Source organism: Schistocerca cancellata, chromosome 2 (genome assembly GCF_023864275.1).
Source record: "Schistocerca cancellata isolate TAMUIC-IGC-003103 chromosome 2, iqSchCanc2.1, whole genome shotgun sequence".
In the NCBI taxonomy this organism is placed as follows: domain Eukaryota; kingdom Metazoa; phylum Arthropoda; class Insecta; order Orthoptera; family Acrididae; genus Schistocerca; species Schistocerca cancellata.
The window spans coordinates 763,182,939-763,200,099 of NC_064627.1; the positions used below are offsets into that span (position 1 = coordinate 763,182,939).

The 17,161-nt window shown below is 46.0% G+C and overlaps 1 protein-coding gene across 1 annotated transcript in view; it reads left to right on the top strand.

Moving 5' to 3' along the window:
* LOC126158346 (agrin-like) overlaps positions 1–17,161 on the top strand; it is a 566,092-nt gene that overhangs the window by 478,601 nt on the left and 70,330 nt on the right. The window contains exons 11-13 of the mRNA XM_049916436.1: positions 3,475–3,636; positions 9,954–10,076; positions 13,814–13,951. Of these exons, the coding sequence (XP_049772393.1) occupies positions 3,475–3,636; positions 9,954–10,076; positions 13,814–13,951 (423 nt within the window). The remainder of the gene's footprint in view (positions 1–3,474; positions 3,637–9,953; positions 10,077–13,813; positions 13,952–17,161) is intronic.

A 17,161-nucleotide genomic window follows, 5' to 3' on the forward strand; every position in this document is an offset into this window, starting at 1 on the left:
TACACATACAGTATTTTTTTCTTCATAGTTGCTCAAGAAATGCCTATAATTTTAATATGAGAAATTGTAATAAAATGGTATAAATATCACCAGAAATTACAAGAATACGTTAATGTCAATAACAATAATCACCTGTATTTTGGATTTTACGGATATGATCGAATCCGAATGTTTTCACATGAATGGCGAGATATGCAGATGCAACACTTCTTTCCTGTTACGCCTAAACATTTATGTAGAACAGCATTTCCCAGTTACAATCGAGGATAAGACTACACATTAAACTTGGCAAAAATGAACCAAGAAACGTTTAGTTTACAGAATGTAGGAAGCAGTCTGGAACAGGTGCAGATACAAAACCTAGACATCCTCTATTGAACGGTTCACTGAAGTCAAAATTAGTGAAATTGTAGAAAGATGGAGTTGATTGTTAATTCGAATCCTCACAATAAACTCCATATTTACGTTGAAAGACTCTCATCTTTCATTAAGTTTGAAGGAAGGCAGCAAAATTAGGGGTCTGGTCGAGGACGAGGAAAGAAACTGGGCTGGGTTGGGTTGTTTTGGGAAAGGAGACCAGACAGCGAGGTCATCGGTCTCATCGGTTTAGGGAAGGACGGGGAAGGAAGTCGGCCGTGCCCCTTGAAAGGAACCATCCCGGCATTTTCCTGGAGCGATTTAGGGAAAGCAAATACTGGGTCGCCAAACGAGGATTTTATCTGCTGTCCTGCCGAATACAAGTTCAGTGTCTTACCATTGCGCCAAGTCTCTCGAACGGAGCCTTCGATTATTACCACAGATCCCAAGGAAGTCCAGGTGAATGTACCCCATAACATAACAGTGCGCTCAGGCCGGTGGTGCGGAACAAGAAATGTGATTCATACGACCAGGCGACACGTTTCAGTTGATCGACGGTCCTTTCTTGGTGACCCCATGCCCATTTTAGATGTAATTGTCGATGTCGTTCGGTCAGTATGGGGCCACCTGAGAGTCGTCTACTGTGGAGCCCGACGTTGAGCAATTTGTGCTGAACAATGTGCTCTGAAACCGTGGAACACTTGTTCTCTGCGTCGAATAATCCTTCCACAACACACCAGATAAATTACTACGTGATTTTTCTGCACGGTCGTAACTGCAGCCTAAGTGGACTATACCTGTCAGTAGAGGCTAACCTTTTTGCGTTCACGCGCCCATATTTCAACACTTGACCCGCTGCCCAAAGGAAAATAAACATTAACGGCTTGCTCTTGCGCCACGTACTTGGAGGTACTAACCAGTCTGACAACATATTACTCCTAATAGCTGTAATTATTAGTCTGCGCCGGCCGTTGTGGCCGAGCGGTTCTAGGCGCTTCAGTCTGGAACCGTGCGACCGCTACGGTTTCAGGTTCGAATCGTGCCTCGGGCATGGATGAGTGTGATGTCCTTAGGTTAGTTAGGTTTAAGTAGTTCTGAGTTCTAGGGGACTGATGACCACAGATGTTAAGTCCCATAGTGCTCAGAGCCATTTGAAACATTTTTTATTAGTCTGCAAAATTAAGTAAATACTGATGTAATGTTGTTCAATGCACTGTTCTCAGGCATCAATAAAAATATTTGCCCTTATACCCGTTACACCCTGTATACGAGGGTCGTTCAATAAGTAATGCCTCACATTTTCTCAGAACGTATTTATTGTTAAGTCAGAATTTGGTGACAATATACATCAACATGTCTTGTCCATGTCCTATTTTTCTACGTAGTCCCCATCACTTTCTATGGCTGTACGCCAACGCTGTTAAAGAGCGTGTATTCCCTGCTTGTCCTGTAGGTGTAGCCATGTTTTCGCTGCATGACTGACACTCTCATCAGCTTCGAAGTGTGTCCCCATAGAGAATCTTTAAGCGGCCCAAAGAGATGGAAGTCCGAGGGTGCCAGGTTTGGACTGTAGGGTGGATGAGGCAATGATGTCTAACCCAACTTGGCGATGTGTTCCCGGGTTCTCAGACTTGTGTGTGGACGTGAGTTATCGTGTTGGAGCAAGATTTCTTCTGGTTTCTTGTCCGATCGAACACGTCCGAAACGGTTCTTGGGTTTATTCAAAGTCTTCACGTATGCATCTGAATTGATGGTTGACCCTCTTGGCATCACATCCACGAGAATGACGCCATCACAATCCCAGAAGGTTGTCACCATGTTTTTTTTCCGGCAGAGGGGTTTCAAATGGTTGGTTCAAATGGCTCTGAGCACTATGGGACTTAACTTCTAAGGTCATCAGTCCCCTAAAGCTTAGAACTAATTAAACCTAACTAACCTAAGGACATCACACACATCCATGCCCGAGGCAGGATTCGAACCTGCGACCGGAGCGGTCGCGCGGTTCCAGACTGTAGCGCCTAGAACCGCTCGACCACCCTGACCGGCGCAGAGGGGTTTGTCTTGAATTTCTTCTTTTGTGGTGAATTAGGATGATGCTGTTCCACGTCTGCCTTTTTGTTTCCAGCGCAATGTGGTGCACCCAGCTTTCGTCCCCCCGTAACGATCCATGACAGAAACGCCTCTCCATCGGTCTCAAAACGCTCTCACAATTCAGATGAAATGGCCTTTCTTTGAATCTTGTGGTCCGCTGTGAACACTCGTGGAACCCATCGTTAACACATCTCTTTGAATATGCCCGCAGCTCGTGGTCTCGCGGTCGCGTTCTCGCTTCCCGAGCACGGGGTCCCGGGTTCGATTCCCGGTGGGGTAAGGGATTTTCACCTGCCTCAAGATGACTGGGTGTTTGTATTGTCCTCATCATTTCATCCTCCTTCATAAAAGTGGCGAGATTGGGCTGAGTAAACGTTGGGAATGTGTATGGGCGCTGATAACTGTGCAGTTGAACGCCCCATAAACCGAACATCATCTTCATCATCTTTGAATATCCGAGAGTCTCGATCATTGCAGACACACTTCCAATGTTGACCGACAATTGTCGAGCCAATTTCGACTTGTGACGCGCCGGTCGGCACGAATAACGGCATCCGCACAATTCAGCATGTCTGGACTAGTGGCTGCGACAGGACGTTCCGAGCGTGGCTGATCATGGAGCTCTGTTTCTGCATTTCCCGAGGCTGTAACTTTCTTTACTCATCGCCCAAGCGTACTCCTATCAACTGCAGCATCGTCATACAGTGCACACAAACGTTTATGGATGTTCACCACGGTTTCTTTTTTTGCACACAAGAATTCAATAACAGCATGCTACTTGTAAAGTGAGGCGTATGTAGACGTCATTTTGACGCTGTACTACGGCTCTGACATGTGCCAGAACGGTTCGAAACTTCACCGGCGCATAGAACTAACATAAGCGGTGAAGCACCAATAAGGACGTCAGTCTACGTATATTAATGGCTTTTTTATGTGGGGCACTACTCATTGAACGACCCTCGCAGAAGTGAGACGTCTGTGTCATACGAGCACGAAAGGAGAGAGTAAGTGAACCACTGTTTCCAGGGCTGAAGGTGCGGCCGTGCGGCGGGGAACCCCCGCTGGTGCACCCCGGCACGGGCCGGCAGTACGACTGCGGCAGCGGGCCCGCGCGCCAGGACTGCCCCGCCGGCAGCTACTGCCACCAGACAGCGCAGTTCGCCCGCTGCTGCATCAAGACCGACAAGGGTAGGTTGCGCTCACCGCCACCAGGGCCGTGCCGAGGATCCAGCGACACAGCCCCCCCCCCCCCCCCCCCCCGCGCCTAGGCGACAGGCACAGATGGGGCGAGAATGCTGAACTTACACTACTGGTCATTAAAATTGCTACACCACGAAGATGACGTGCTACAGACGCGAAATTTAACCGACAGGAAGAAGATGCTGTGGTATGCAAATGATTAGCTTTTCAGAGCATCCACACAAGGTTGGCGCCGGTGGCGACACCTACAACGTGTTGACATGAGGAAAGTTTCCAACCGATTTCTCATACACAAACAACAGTTGACCGGTGAAACGCTGTTGTGATGCCTGGTGTAAGCAGGAGAAATGCGTACCATCACGTTCCGACTTTGATAGAGGTCGGATTGTAGCCCATCGCGATTGCGGTTTATCGTATCGCGATATTGCTGCTCGTGTTGGTCGAGATCCAATGACTGTTAGCAGAATATGGAATCCGTGGGTTCAGGAGGGTAATACGGAACGCCGTGCTGGATCCCAACGGCCTCGTATCACTAACAGTCGAGATGACAGGCATCTTATCCGCACGGCTGTAACGGATCGTGCAGCCACGTCTCGATCCCTGAGTCAACAGAGGGAGCCGTTTGCAAGACAACAACCATCTGCACGAACGGTTCGACTACGTTTGCACTAGCATTGACTATCAGCTCGGAGACCCTGGCTGCGGCTACCCTTGACGCTGCATCACAGACAGGAGCGCCTGCGATGGTGTACTCAACGACGAACCTGGGTGCACGAATGGCGAAACGTCATTTTTTCGGATGAATCCTGGTCCTGTTTTCAGCATCATGATGGTCGCATCCATGTTTGGCAACATCGCAGCGAACACACATTGGTAGTGTGTATTCGTCATCGCCATACTGGCGTATCACCCGGCGTGATGGTGTGGGGTGCCATTGGTTACACGTCTCGGTCACCTCTTGTTCGCACTGACGGCACTTTGAACAGTGGACGTTACATTTCAGATGTGTTACGACCCGTGGCTCTACCCTTCATTCGATCGCTGCAAAACCCTATATTTCAGCAGGATAATGCACGATGGCATGTTGCAGGTCCTGTATGGGCCTTTCTGGATACAGAAAATGTTCAACTGCTGCCCTGGCCAGCACAATTTCCAGATCTCTCACCAATTGAAAACGTCTAGTCAATGGTGGCCGAGCAACTGGCTCGTAATAATGCGCCAGTCACTACTCTTGATTAACTGTGGTATCGTGGTGAAGCTGCATGGGCAGCTGTACCTCTACACGCCATCCAAGCTCTGTTTGACTCAATGCCCAGGCGTATCAAGGCCGTTATTACGGCCAGAGGTGTTTGTTCTAGGTATTGATTTCTCAGGGTCTATGCACCCAAATTGCGTGAAAATGTAATCACATGTAAGTTCTAGTATAATATATTTTTCCAATGAACACCCGTTTATCATCTGTATTTCTTCTTGGTGTAGCAATTTTAATGGCCAGTAGTGTAAAATAAAGAATGAAATACCGTTTAAAAATTAACCGGAAGGGGTACATGAATCCTCCTTCCCATCATAATATTCGTATCTTCTGGTTACGAGAAGTAGCCTTTGCCTCAGCCCGTGAACTGTAAACGTACTCTGTTGTCAACCGTGTCATTTCTACTCACTGCAAATAGCTCTATAAAGAAACTACTACTACTACCATCGCACAGGCCTCTATCTCTAACAGGCTTCTGTGTTAACGGTGTGCTTGGCTCACGCAGGTGCCACCTGCACAACTCGGTCAACAATGGAGTTCTTGTTGGGATATGTCTATTCTGTTGTAGGTGGGCGAGACGCTGTTGTAAGTGAGCGCGATGGTGCCGAAAGTTTCTGGCTGTGACCAGCAGCGAAGCGGGACAGTGGAGAAAACAAGCAGAATAAAATGTGGAGGAGATATGTGATGTACTTACCCCTTCTGCCAGTACTTATGCTGACCCCAAGTTATGTTTGGCACTCTCTGCTGTGTAAATAAGCTAGAACTGAAGAATAGTTCAGACGTGCCTTATTAATAAAATATAAAACAATTTCTGCAGCCCCAGAATCCTAAAACGAGTAAACATTCATCCATGTTGATACCTTGTGTAAACAAACGTATGCTCTGCAGTTCGTCGTCGGTTGTATTGCTGAAGCACCGGTAGGTGTTACTTATGTATTACGTATTTAGCTGCTATTCCGGCGCAATTGAAACTCTGACACACCCTAAAGCAAGTCTTAGGTTTGTTTGCTGATCACTGACAAACACGTGTAAGCTGTGTGGTTCTTATATCAAACCTAGCTGGACATTTGGTTGCGCTACGTCGGTACAAATAAAGAGTGTTATCCTTTGTGTAGTGTAAAGTATGCTATCTGCCAAAGGTATTTTTGATTCTATGTACAATCAAAGCAGTTTTGCTGTTAAAAAGTTGGGAAAGGTGAAGAGGATGGGTGAAGAGACGCCTGACTGGGTAGCACACTTGATTTGTGCCGAATAAATGTGTGAGCTAGAGCGCTTCAGTTCATTCGATAGACTAACAAGTTAAATGAAAAACAAATCTCGCACATCCCAATATTTCATCTTACAAAAAGTGTTCGATAAGTAATGTAATACATTTTTTCTCGGCCAATCTTGGCTGAAAAACTGTGGCAGTTGTTGTGGGACATCGTGGAATGTTCTGCTTCATATAGGTGGCGGCGCTATACCTAGCTTTCAAAATGGCTTCTGTAACGGAGAAGTGGGAAACGGAATGCAAAGGAATGACGAGATTACGCTTGAAGTTCTCTAAGGCTATAGACACGGCAATAAGGAATAGCTCAGTGGGCAGTACAGTTAAGAGGAATGAACATCTCTCAAAAGGGCAGTCAGAGAAGTTGGAAAGGAAAACATTCGTACAAAGAAGGTAACTGCGAAGAAACCTTGGGTAACGAAAGAAATACTTCAGTTGATCGATGAAGGAAGGAAGTACATAAACTTTAAGGGAAATTCAAAAATACAAGTCACTGAGGAATGAAGTAAATAGCAAGTACAGGGAATTTAAGACGGAAAGGTACAGGAAAAATGTGAAGAAATCGAGGAATAAATGGTTGTCGTAAGGACTGATTCAGCATATAGGAAAGTCAAAACAACATTCGGTGAAATTAAAAGCAGGGGTGGTAACATTAAGAGTGCAACGGGAATTCCACTGTTAAATGCAGAGAAGAGAGCGTATAGGTGGAAAGAGTATATTGAAGGCGTGATAGAAGAAGAAACAGGAGTCGATTTAGAAGAGATAGATGCTCCAGTATTAGAATCAAAATTTAAGAGAGCTTTGGAGGACCTAACATCAAATAATGCAGAAGGGATAGATAACACTCCATCAGAATTTCTAAAATCATTGGGGGAGGTGGTAACAAAATGACTATTCACGTTGGTGAGCAGAATGTATGAGTCTGGCGACATACCATGTGACTTTCGGAAAAATATCATCCACACAATTCCGAAGACTGCAAGAGCTTACAAGTGCGAGAATCATCGCACAATCAGCTCAGCAACTCATGCATCCAAGTTGCTGACAAGAATAATGTACAGAGGAATAGAAAAGAAGATTGAGGATGTGTTAGATGACGATCAATTTGGCCTTAGGAAAGGTAAAGACACAGGCAGTTCTGACGCTGCGGTTGATAATGCAGGTAAGACTACAGAAAAATCAAGACCCGTTCATAGGATTTGACGATCTGGAAAACGCGTTCGTTAGTGTAAAACGGAGCTAGATTTTCCAAATTCTGAAAAAACTAGGAGCAAACTACAGAGAGAAGGATACCAAGGATACTGTTCATTGATGACTTTGCTATCCTGAGTGAAAATGAAGAAGAATTACATGATCTCCTGAATGGAATGAACAGTCTAGTGAGTGCAGAATATGTACTGAAAGTATATCGAAGGAAGACGAGAGTAATGGGAAGTATCGGAAACGAGAGCAGCGAGTAACTTAACATCAGGTTTGATGGTCACGAAGTAGATGAATTTAAGGAATTCTACTACCTAGGAAGCAAAATAACCATGACAGACGGAGAAAAGAAGGACATGAAAAGCAGATTAGCACTGGCACATTCCTGTCCAAGCGAAGTCCACTATTATCAAGCATAGGTCTTAATTGAAGGAAGAAATTTCTGTAGTGAAACATGGACTGTGGTAAAACCGGAACAGAGGAGCATGGAAGCATTTTGAGATGTGCTACTACAGACGAAAGTTGAAAATTAAGTGGACTGATAAGGTGAGGAATGAGGCAGTCCTGTGCGGAATCGGAGAGGGAAGGAATACATGGAAGACACTGACAGGAAGAGGTACATCTGATAAGAAAAAAAAAATGGTTCAAATGGCTCTGAGCATTATGGGACTCAACTGCTGTGGTCATAAGTCCCCTAGAACTTAGAACTACTTAAACCTAACTAACCTAAGGACAGCACACAACACCCAGCCATCACGAGGCAGAGAAAATCCCTGACCCCGCCGGGAATCGAACCCGGGCGTGGGAAGCGAGAACGCTACCGCACGACCACGAGATGCGGGCCATCTGATAAGACATCAGGGATTGACTTCCATGGTACTAGACGGAGCTGTAGAGGGTAAAAACTGTAGATGAAGGTAGAGATTGGAATATAACCAGCAAATAATTGAAGACGTAGATTTCAAGTGCTCAAACAACACAACGGAGAAGCGTTCCAAGCAGAGAGTTTCCTACAGAGGAAATCCAGAGCATTCCTCATAGGCTCTTGCAGAAGGTATACGGAGACGTGACAGTGAACAAAAGCACAGCATTTCGTTGGGCGAGGCGTCTGTCATCAACGCAAAGAGGTCGCACAAGCTGTCCGCTCTCTCTTGAGTCAGCCAGACGCACACACTCGTGACTCCTGTAGTGTTGGAAGGCGCGGAATCTCTCATTCGAAGTGATCGACAGGTCACAATCAAACACCTCACTGCACAACTGGACGTCTTCGTTGATAGTGCTGCCACACTCGTCCACCAGTTGGGATACTCAGTTGTGTGCGCGTGCGCCCGCTGTGTTCGTCGCAGTCTAACAGAAGACCATAACAGCAACTAAGGACCATCTGTGCAGAATTGCTTGTGTGGTGTCACCGCCAGACACCACACTTGCTAGGTGGTAGCCTTTAAATCGGCCGCGGTCCGTTAGTATACGTCGGACCCACGTGTCGCCACTATCAGTGATTGCAGACCGAGCGCCGCCACACGGCAAGTCTAGAGAGACTTCCTAGCACTCGCCCCAGTTGTACAGCCGACTTTGCTGGCGATGGTTCACTGACAAAATACGCTCTCATTTGCCGAGACGATAGTTAGCATAGCCTTCAGCTACGTCATTTGCTACGACCTAGCAAGGCGCCATTACCAGTTACTATTGATGCTGTAAAACATGTACCTTCAAGAGCGATGTTCACCAATTATGGATTAAAGTTAAGTATTCCAGCAGCTATGTACGTTTTTTGCTAGTCTAATTTCCTTGACCTGTTCCAGACCTCACGCAAGCCTGCGTGAGCTAAAACGCGTGCCTTTCGGCTTCCTCTCATAGTGGGTTGGCTCTCTTGCCAATCCACAACAGCTTGCACGTTGCGAGGCTGATCGTGACAATTTTATTGATGCAGCAAGTCGTTGTCTTCGACTTCGACCAGTAAAGTGGTAACAAGCGGGCAAACAGTCCCGCCCACTAAAGCGGCGGAAGGCCTTGTATTGAACGGAGATTATGTTGAAAAATATGATTTTGTACACAAAATAGCAAAACTGAATAAAACCAACCTTTCAGAAAAAATATGTTACATTACTTATTGAACGCCCCACGTACTTCAATTCTGCCTCGAGAAACGCCTTAAACGAAATCTCTGAATCTTATCTTGAATAAATGTGCTGTTTATTGTAGTGCCAAATGCAGCAGATATAATGATGCAGCAGAGTTAGCTATGGAAATAACTGCACTTAGGTTCCAGATGACAGAATTGACAATCAACACAGTTCATTTAAGTGGTACTTTTCAATAACACTTCATTTTTATCAAATCTCCTTACAGAACTATAAAGCTTTCTAAATCTGTGCAGAAAAAAACTACGGAAAGGCAGTTTTTAAGGGGGAGCGTGGGGGGGGGGGGGGGAGGGACAGAGCGTTGGCAGTTCTGCCAAGAATGCCGGATCTCCTCGGCAGGGCTCTGACTGCCGCTACACCTCTGACATCAGTCCGCTCCGGTCACTTTTTCAGTGACACTGCACGTACTATTCTCTGTTAACGAGCTAAACATCTTGTTTGACAGCCTTGTCCGAGATCGCGCCCTCGTGCGAAACGTCTACGTACGGATGCTGCCCAGACGGGAAGACGCCGGCTGGTGGCCCTGCTTACGCCGAATGTCCGTCTTTCTGCGGCTGTAACAAACTCGGTAAGTAATGTAGACACTATGCTTGCCACACGTGAAGCAATTCTACAGTTTCCACAATGTCTAACCGAGCTCCTGACTTTGCTCCAATGTTAATGGACGCCTTAGCGCAGATCCAGAGGGTAAGGGGGGGAGAGAATTCGAGAGTTTTTGTGGTCCTGATACCCCCAAAATACATTTCAGTTGGATCTTTCGTACTTTTACATTAAAAAAAATTCCAGGTTTCGTCTTAGGAGATGAAGAAGCATGAAAACTGAGAGTCTCAAAAATGGCGGGAAATTATATAAATTACGATGGACTTACGACCTGACTGGCAACATTCTAGCCACGTTAAGGTGTGCATTCTCAGGCTGGCAGTACCCGCTATCAAAAACGAATCAGACACGGTTCGTAGGACAACAGGTAGAACCGACAAACCACAGGAAGTTGAGTATCGAAAGATACTGGAGGGGGGGGGGGGGGGGGGGGAAGTGGCAACAAAACGACTATTCACGTTGGTGTGTAGAATATATGAGTCTGGCGATATAGCATCTGACTTTCGGAAAAGCATCATCCACACAATTCCGAAGACGGCAAGAGCTGACAAGTGCGAGAATTATCGCACAATCAGCTTAACAGCTCATGCATCGAAGCTGCTTACAAGAATAATATACAGAAGAATGGAAAAGAAAATTGAGAATGCGCTAGGTGACGATCAGTTTGGCTTCAGGAAAAGTAAAGGGACGAGAGAGGCAATTCTGACGTTACGGCTAATTATGGAAGCAAGGCTAAAGAAAAATCAAGACACTTTCATAGGATTTGTCGACCTGAAAAAAGCGTTCGACAATATAAAATGGTGCAAGCTGTTCGAGATTCTGAAAAAAGTAGGGGTAAGCTATAGGGAGAGACGGGTCATATACAATATGTACAACAACCAAGAGGGAATAATAAGAGTGGACGATCAAGAACGATGTGCTCGTATTATGAAGGGTGAAAGACAAGGCTGTAGCCTTTCGCCCCTACTCTTCAATCTGTACATCGAGGAAGCAATGATGGAAATAAAAGAAAGGTTCAGGAGCGGAATTAAAATACTAGGTGAAAGGATATCAATGATACGATTCGCTGATGACATTGCTATCCTGAGTGAAAGTGAAGAAGAATTAAATGATCTGCTGAACGGAATGAACAGTCTAATGGGTACACAGTATGGTTTGAGAGTAAATCGGAGGAAGACGAAGGTAATGAGAAGTAGTAGAAAAGAGAACAGCGAGAAACTTAACATCAGGATTGATGGTCACGAAGTCAATGAAGTTAAGGAATTCAGGTACCTAGGCAGTAAAATAACCAATGACGGACGCAGCAAGGAGGACATCAAAAGCAGACTCGCTATGGCAAAAAAGGCATTTCTGGCCAAGAGAAGTCTACTAATATCAAATACCGGCCTTAATTTGAGGAAGAAATTTCTGAGGATGTACGTCTGGAGTACAGCATTGTATGGTAGTGAAACATGGAATGTGGGAAAAACGGAACAGAAGAGAATCGAAGCATTTCAGAAGTGGTGTTATAGACGAATGTTGAAAATTAGGTGGACTGATAAGGTAAGGAATGAGGAGGTTCTACGCAGAATCGGAGAGGAAAGGAATATGTGGAAAACACTGATAAGGAGAAGGGACAGGATGATAGGACATCTGCTAAGACATGAGGGAATGACTTCCATGGTACTAGAGGGAGCTGTAGAGGGCAAAAACTGTAGAGGAAGACAGAGATTGGAATACGTCAAGCAAATAATTGAGGACGTAGGTTGCAAGTGCTACTCTGAGATGAAGAGGTTAGCACAGGAAAGGAAATCGTAGCGGGCCGCATCAAACCAGTCAGTAGACTGATGACACAAACAAAAAAGTTATGCAGCACGAATACACACAGAACAGACTCCGCACGATTTGCGACATCAAATACCTTCTAGCGACGTTACGTATTAGGAAAGAGCGCCCACACAGATATTTGCGCCCTGAAAAGTAGACTGACGCTAGGAAAAAAAATAACAAAATAATAAAACTTACGGGTACTCTCTATTAAATTTTTGCGATACCTTAGTTTCAAGACACGTTCGTAAGATTTGTCGACCCGGAAAAAGCGTTCGACAATGTACAATTGTGCGAGATGTTCGAAAATCTACAAAAAAAAAAGTAAGCTACAGGGAAAGATGGATAACACACAGTACATATAAGAAGCAAGAGGGGATAGATAATAAGAATAGGAGGCGAAGAACGAAGACCTCACAATAAAAAGGATGTAAGATAGGGATATAGTCTTTGGCTCGTCTTCTATTGTTCCGTGTAAACGTCGAAGAATCAATAATTAACGTATAAGAAAAGTTCAACAGTGGCATTAATATTCAGGGTCAAATGACATCCCTGATAAGATTCGTTGATTACATTATTATCCTCACTGAACGTGAAGAAGAATCATAGGACCTGTTGAACAGAATGAACAGTTTAGTAAGTACTGAATATGGATTGAGTGTAGACTGAAGAAAGACGAAAGTAATGAGGAGAAGTAGAAAAAAGATTAGAGACAAAGGTTAGGAATACTGGTACCTTGGCAGTAAAATAACATATGACTCATAAAATAAAGAGGGTATAAAAAGCAGGCTGGCAGAAGAAGAGAGGGGATTCCTGGCCAAGCGAAGTCCGCTGGTATCTAACATCGGCGTTAATTTGAGGAAGAAAACTTCTGAACACAGCTTTGTGTGATAGCAAATCATGGACTATGGGAAAACCGGAAAAGAAGAGAATCCGAGCGTTTGAGATGTGATGCTATGGAACAATGTTGAAAATTAGGTACATTGGTGAATTAAGGAATGAGAAGGTTTTCCGCAGGATCAGCGAAGAAAGAAACATACGGAAAACACTGACAAGGAGAAGGGACAGGATTGTATGTCATGTGTTAAGGCATGAAAAAATTACTTCCGTGGTACTAGAGGAAGCTGTAGAGGGTAAAAACTGCAGAGGAAGTCAGATGTTCGAATCCATCTAATGTGAGCTGAAGTGGTCGACACACGTGGGGAATTCGTGTTTGGCTGCGTCGGACCAGTCAGAAAACTGACGAACCCAGAAAAAATTGTGTCTAACGACTTCTGAACATCTTCTGAACACAGTGTCAAAAATCCGCAGTGATTAAAATTACACAAACTAAGTTTCCTAAGATTAGGGACTAAATGTCAGAAATACGAGATACTGAATGAGCGTAGCGTGTGAGTTTAGTGCTTGCAAAGTGGTCATCTTTCGCCATCGGTGTGTGAGACGCTGCCTTGGAAAACAGTAGACAGTCGTCTGTGATTTGTCTACCGTGGATGCTTTTACTATAGCGTTAAAAAAGTTGTTGGAATATGAAACATTGGTAGGAGCTGGTAAGAAACTGTTCGTTAACGTCCTTACTGCCTGTCTCATTGTACTACAAACAGCAATGGTGTTTGAAGGAGACAGTGGCAAAGTCTTTTGCACGACTGTGAGGTATTCAGTGTGACTGGCGGTCACCACTCCGAACAACTGCAATGACCGTAAGTTGGTGCTGTAAAGTACAAGTTGTTTATGTCAATAATAAACCAAATATTCGTTCCCGACTATTAGTATTATTTCCTGCTCTGAAAATACCCACTTTAGAATCATGTCATATGTTTAACTTTAGTCCTTAACACCCTGCATATTCGAAATTATGTTTTGTTACTGTACAGGAGGTATTCAGTTGAGCATTGTTTTCAGGCGCACTTTCTGACTCCTGCGACCCACTAACCAAGCAGTGCATCTGCAAACCAGGCGTTGGAGGCCTGAAGTGCGATCGCTGTGAATCGGGCTACTGGGGCCTTCCAAAGATAACGGAAGGCTACAACGGATGTACCCGTGAGTATAATCACAATTAAATGATAAAAAATCAGACTACTATATAAGTTACAAGTGTCTTCAAACGCTAAGACCATTACGCAGCAAGAATGGCGCACTATCAGACGAGATGATGTTGACGATATTTGGTTTCTGGGGCGCTCAACTACGCGTCATCAGCGCCCATACAAAGTTCCAGTTTTTACACAGTCCATTTTTTTCACAATCCAATGATGATGATTAACTGATGAGGACAACACAAACACCCAGTACCTGGGCAGAGAAAATCCTCAATCCGGCCGGGAATAGAACCCGGGACCGCGTCATTCAGAGGTAGCAATGCCAGCCTCTAGACCACGAGCTGCAGGCAGAATCTGTCAGAAGAGACAACATGTCTCGGGTGTCCTGTAGACAAAGTTCTGGTGCGGTACCGATAACAAGTGCGTCATAGTGTGCTCGTGAAATGGTGCAGCAACTGAAGATGTACTCCAAAGTCGTATGCAGAACAGTACGAGTCCTGTGTGCAAAACATCTAACTTGCACACAGATTCATCGTTTAAATTCTCGCGGTATATGGACCAAGTGCAATGTCACGTACAACAGTAATGAAATGGTGCCAACAATGTGATCATGGCCGCACAGACGTGAGTGATGCTTGTCCACCATACAGTCCAGATCTTGCATTATACGATTTCCATCTTTTCGGTAAGCTGAAAGCTGTGGGTGTGTCACACTACAGAACAAGAGATATGCCCAGGTAACCAGAACAATAGAACTTAATACTGACACAGAGAACACACCCTAACGTTAGATACTGAATAGTAACTGATAAGCTGCTGAACGTGTTCAACTGAAAGACCGTCCCGATCTGATTAGAAACTGGGCCACTCGACAACAGCTCTTGAAGGTCCAGCTGCGCCCACAGTCTATCACAGTATGTATACACTGCCATAAGCCAGGTCTGTGTCTGTTACAGTACTGATGTCTTTGTTCCAACTAGCAAGCGCTGTGCTCTGATGAATGGCACTTGGTGAACACCGAACACAACCCGTGGCTCTTGTTGTGTGGTTGGTTGCTGGATCGTAAAGTGCCAGCAATCTATACCACATCCCTCTTTCCTACAGAGCAAATGGTGTAACGATCTCGCTGTGTAGTTGGCGGCTGTGACATAGGGGACAAATGAGGATGCAGCATTCCTTTTCCCTATGGAGGAGACAGAGTCATCTCGCTGTAGATGGCGGCTGTGACGCAGATGACAGTCACGTATGTGGCATCCCTTCTTTCTGAATGGAGAGATGGCAAAGCCATTGTGAAGAAGAAAAACTTCCTGGAGCAAGAAGATGTCCTTGTGTGGGATGGGAGATCCTGGATGGGAAGCAGGGCTGAACTCTGGTGGCGTGAAGGTGGCCCCAAAGAGAGAGAAACCCTCGCCACAGGAAACCGAGAGGAACAGACTTGGAAAATGAGGGTCATGCAGGGTCGTCGTCAAAAGAAAGGTGACTGGTCCTCCGAAAGCGATGTGATATGGCAAGGCCAGGCTGGCAGCAAAATTTCCATTACTAGCACCGGCAAAGCTTAACTGAAAACTCACAGAGGGTGCCTCACGGAGAAAAGGTAGACACTTTGTTAATATTAGGAGACCTTGGAGGACGCAGGTGATGACAATGACTGGATACTGGGGCCAGTGATCAAGGTAAAGCAATGCAGAGCAGTTTCCCAGACACAGAATATGTATATTGTGAACCATGAAGGTGTCTGTTGGAGGCCAAACTAGATCTACGAGATGGGCGTGACCACAACTCTGATGTGAAGACTCCAAGGACATGGGCTGAACATCGGTAACAGGTAGAAAGAATAGCTGAACCAAGGGCAATTTGTGAGGAGGGAACACGGTGCGGACAGCAGAGATGGCAGAGGATGGAGTGGCGTCACCCACAGACCGAGAAAGTAACGTCTCGCAGACAACAGGACTTAAAGGTACAAGAAGCACGAGGTTGGGATCTACGGACAAGAGCACTTAGTTGGCCAACAGTATGCAGACCGTCGGCGTGCTGGTCTGTGGCATGCACTCCAGTGGAGTGCAGGCAGATGCAGTGCAGGCTGGCATCGTGCTGGGCATCAGCGAGGAGGGCGCCGGTGGTACTGGAACCCAAAGTGCCAGGTTCAGAGGCGAGAGCGCCGGCAATATTAAAACCGCAAGAGACACCAAGGCCAGCACTGGGGCGCTAGCGGCACTGGGACTAGAAAAGGAACCTGATCGGCGGCAGGGCTTCCACTGTACTGGACCCCAAAGAGGCGCAGGGCTGGTGGCGAGGAATCGATGGCATTGGAACCCGAAGACGGTAGTTGTAGTGGCAGTGAGGGCGCTTGCGTGCAGTAGGTGGCACAGGAACTGAGGGCGCTGCAGTGGGAGGCATCAGAGTAGGAGCCACCAGATTGGGAGGCACTGCAGTGGGAGATGCCAGACCAGAAGGTACAGCAATGGAAGCCGCTGGACCGAGGGGCGCTTGAGTGGGCACCACAGCAGACCCCACTGGAGCCAGTGGTTTATGAACCAGAGGTGCATGTCTCACAAGAACCAAAGGGGTTCTTGGTATGGGAGACAATGGTCCCCATAGTGCAGGAACTGGTGCATCCCAAGACGCACGAGCCTGTGACACAGAAAAGCTGGTGGCACATAGGGTGCTGGGCAGGATCAGAGGAGGCAGCAATGGAAGCAAATGTGACAGGAGCAGAGGCCGATGGGCCTGATGCTGCCAGGAAAGAAATGTCAGGAATAGCAGAAACTTGAAGAAGGTAATTCAGTGTGGCAAGGAAGGTAGGCCAGGAACCCAATGGGTTGTCGAACTCTAGGGGGAGTGGAAGCACTGTAGCTGAGTCCTGGGTGGTGGGAGCTTCAGGTTGGGGAAGTGCCAGCGAAGTAGCATGGGTGATTTGCATGAGAGAGTGGCCAGGGGGTGCAGTGTGACCAAACAACACTTTGCCATGTTGCAGCTACTGACCCCATAACAGGACAAGCCAGAGGGACGATAGTTCTGGCGAGAAAGGAACCATGGCAAAGGGGCAAATGAAGCCAGTTAGCTGAAGCCAGTGTAGTGTCACAATAAATCAAATGGCTCTGAGCACTATGGGACTTAACATCTGAAGTCATCAGCCCCCTATAACTTAGAACTACTTCAGCCTAACTAACCTAAGGACATCACACACATCCATGCTCGAGGCAGGATTCGA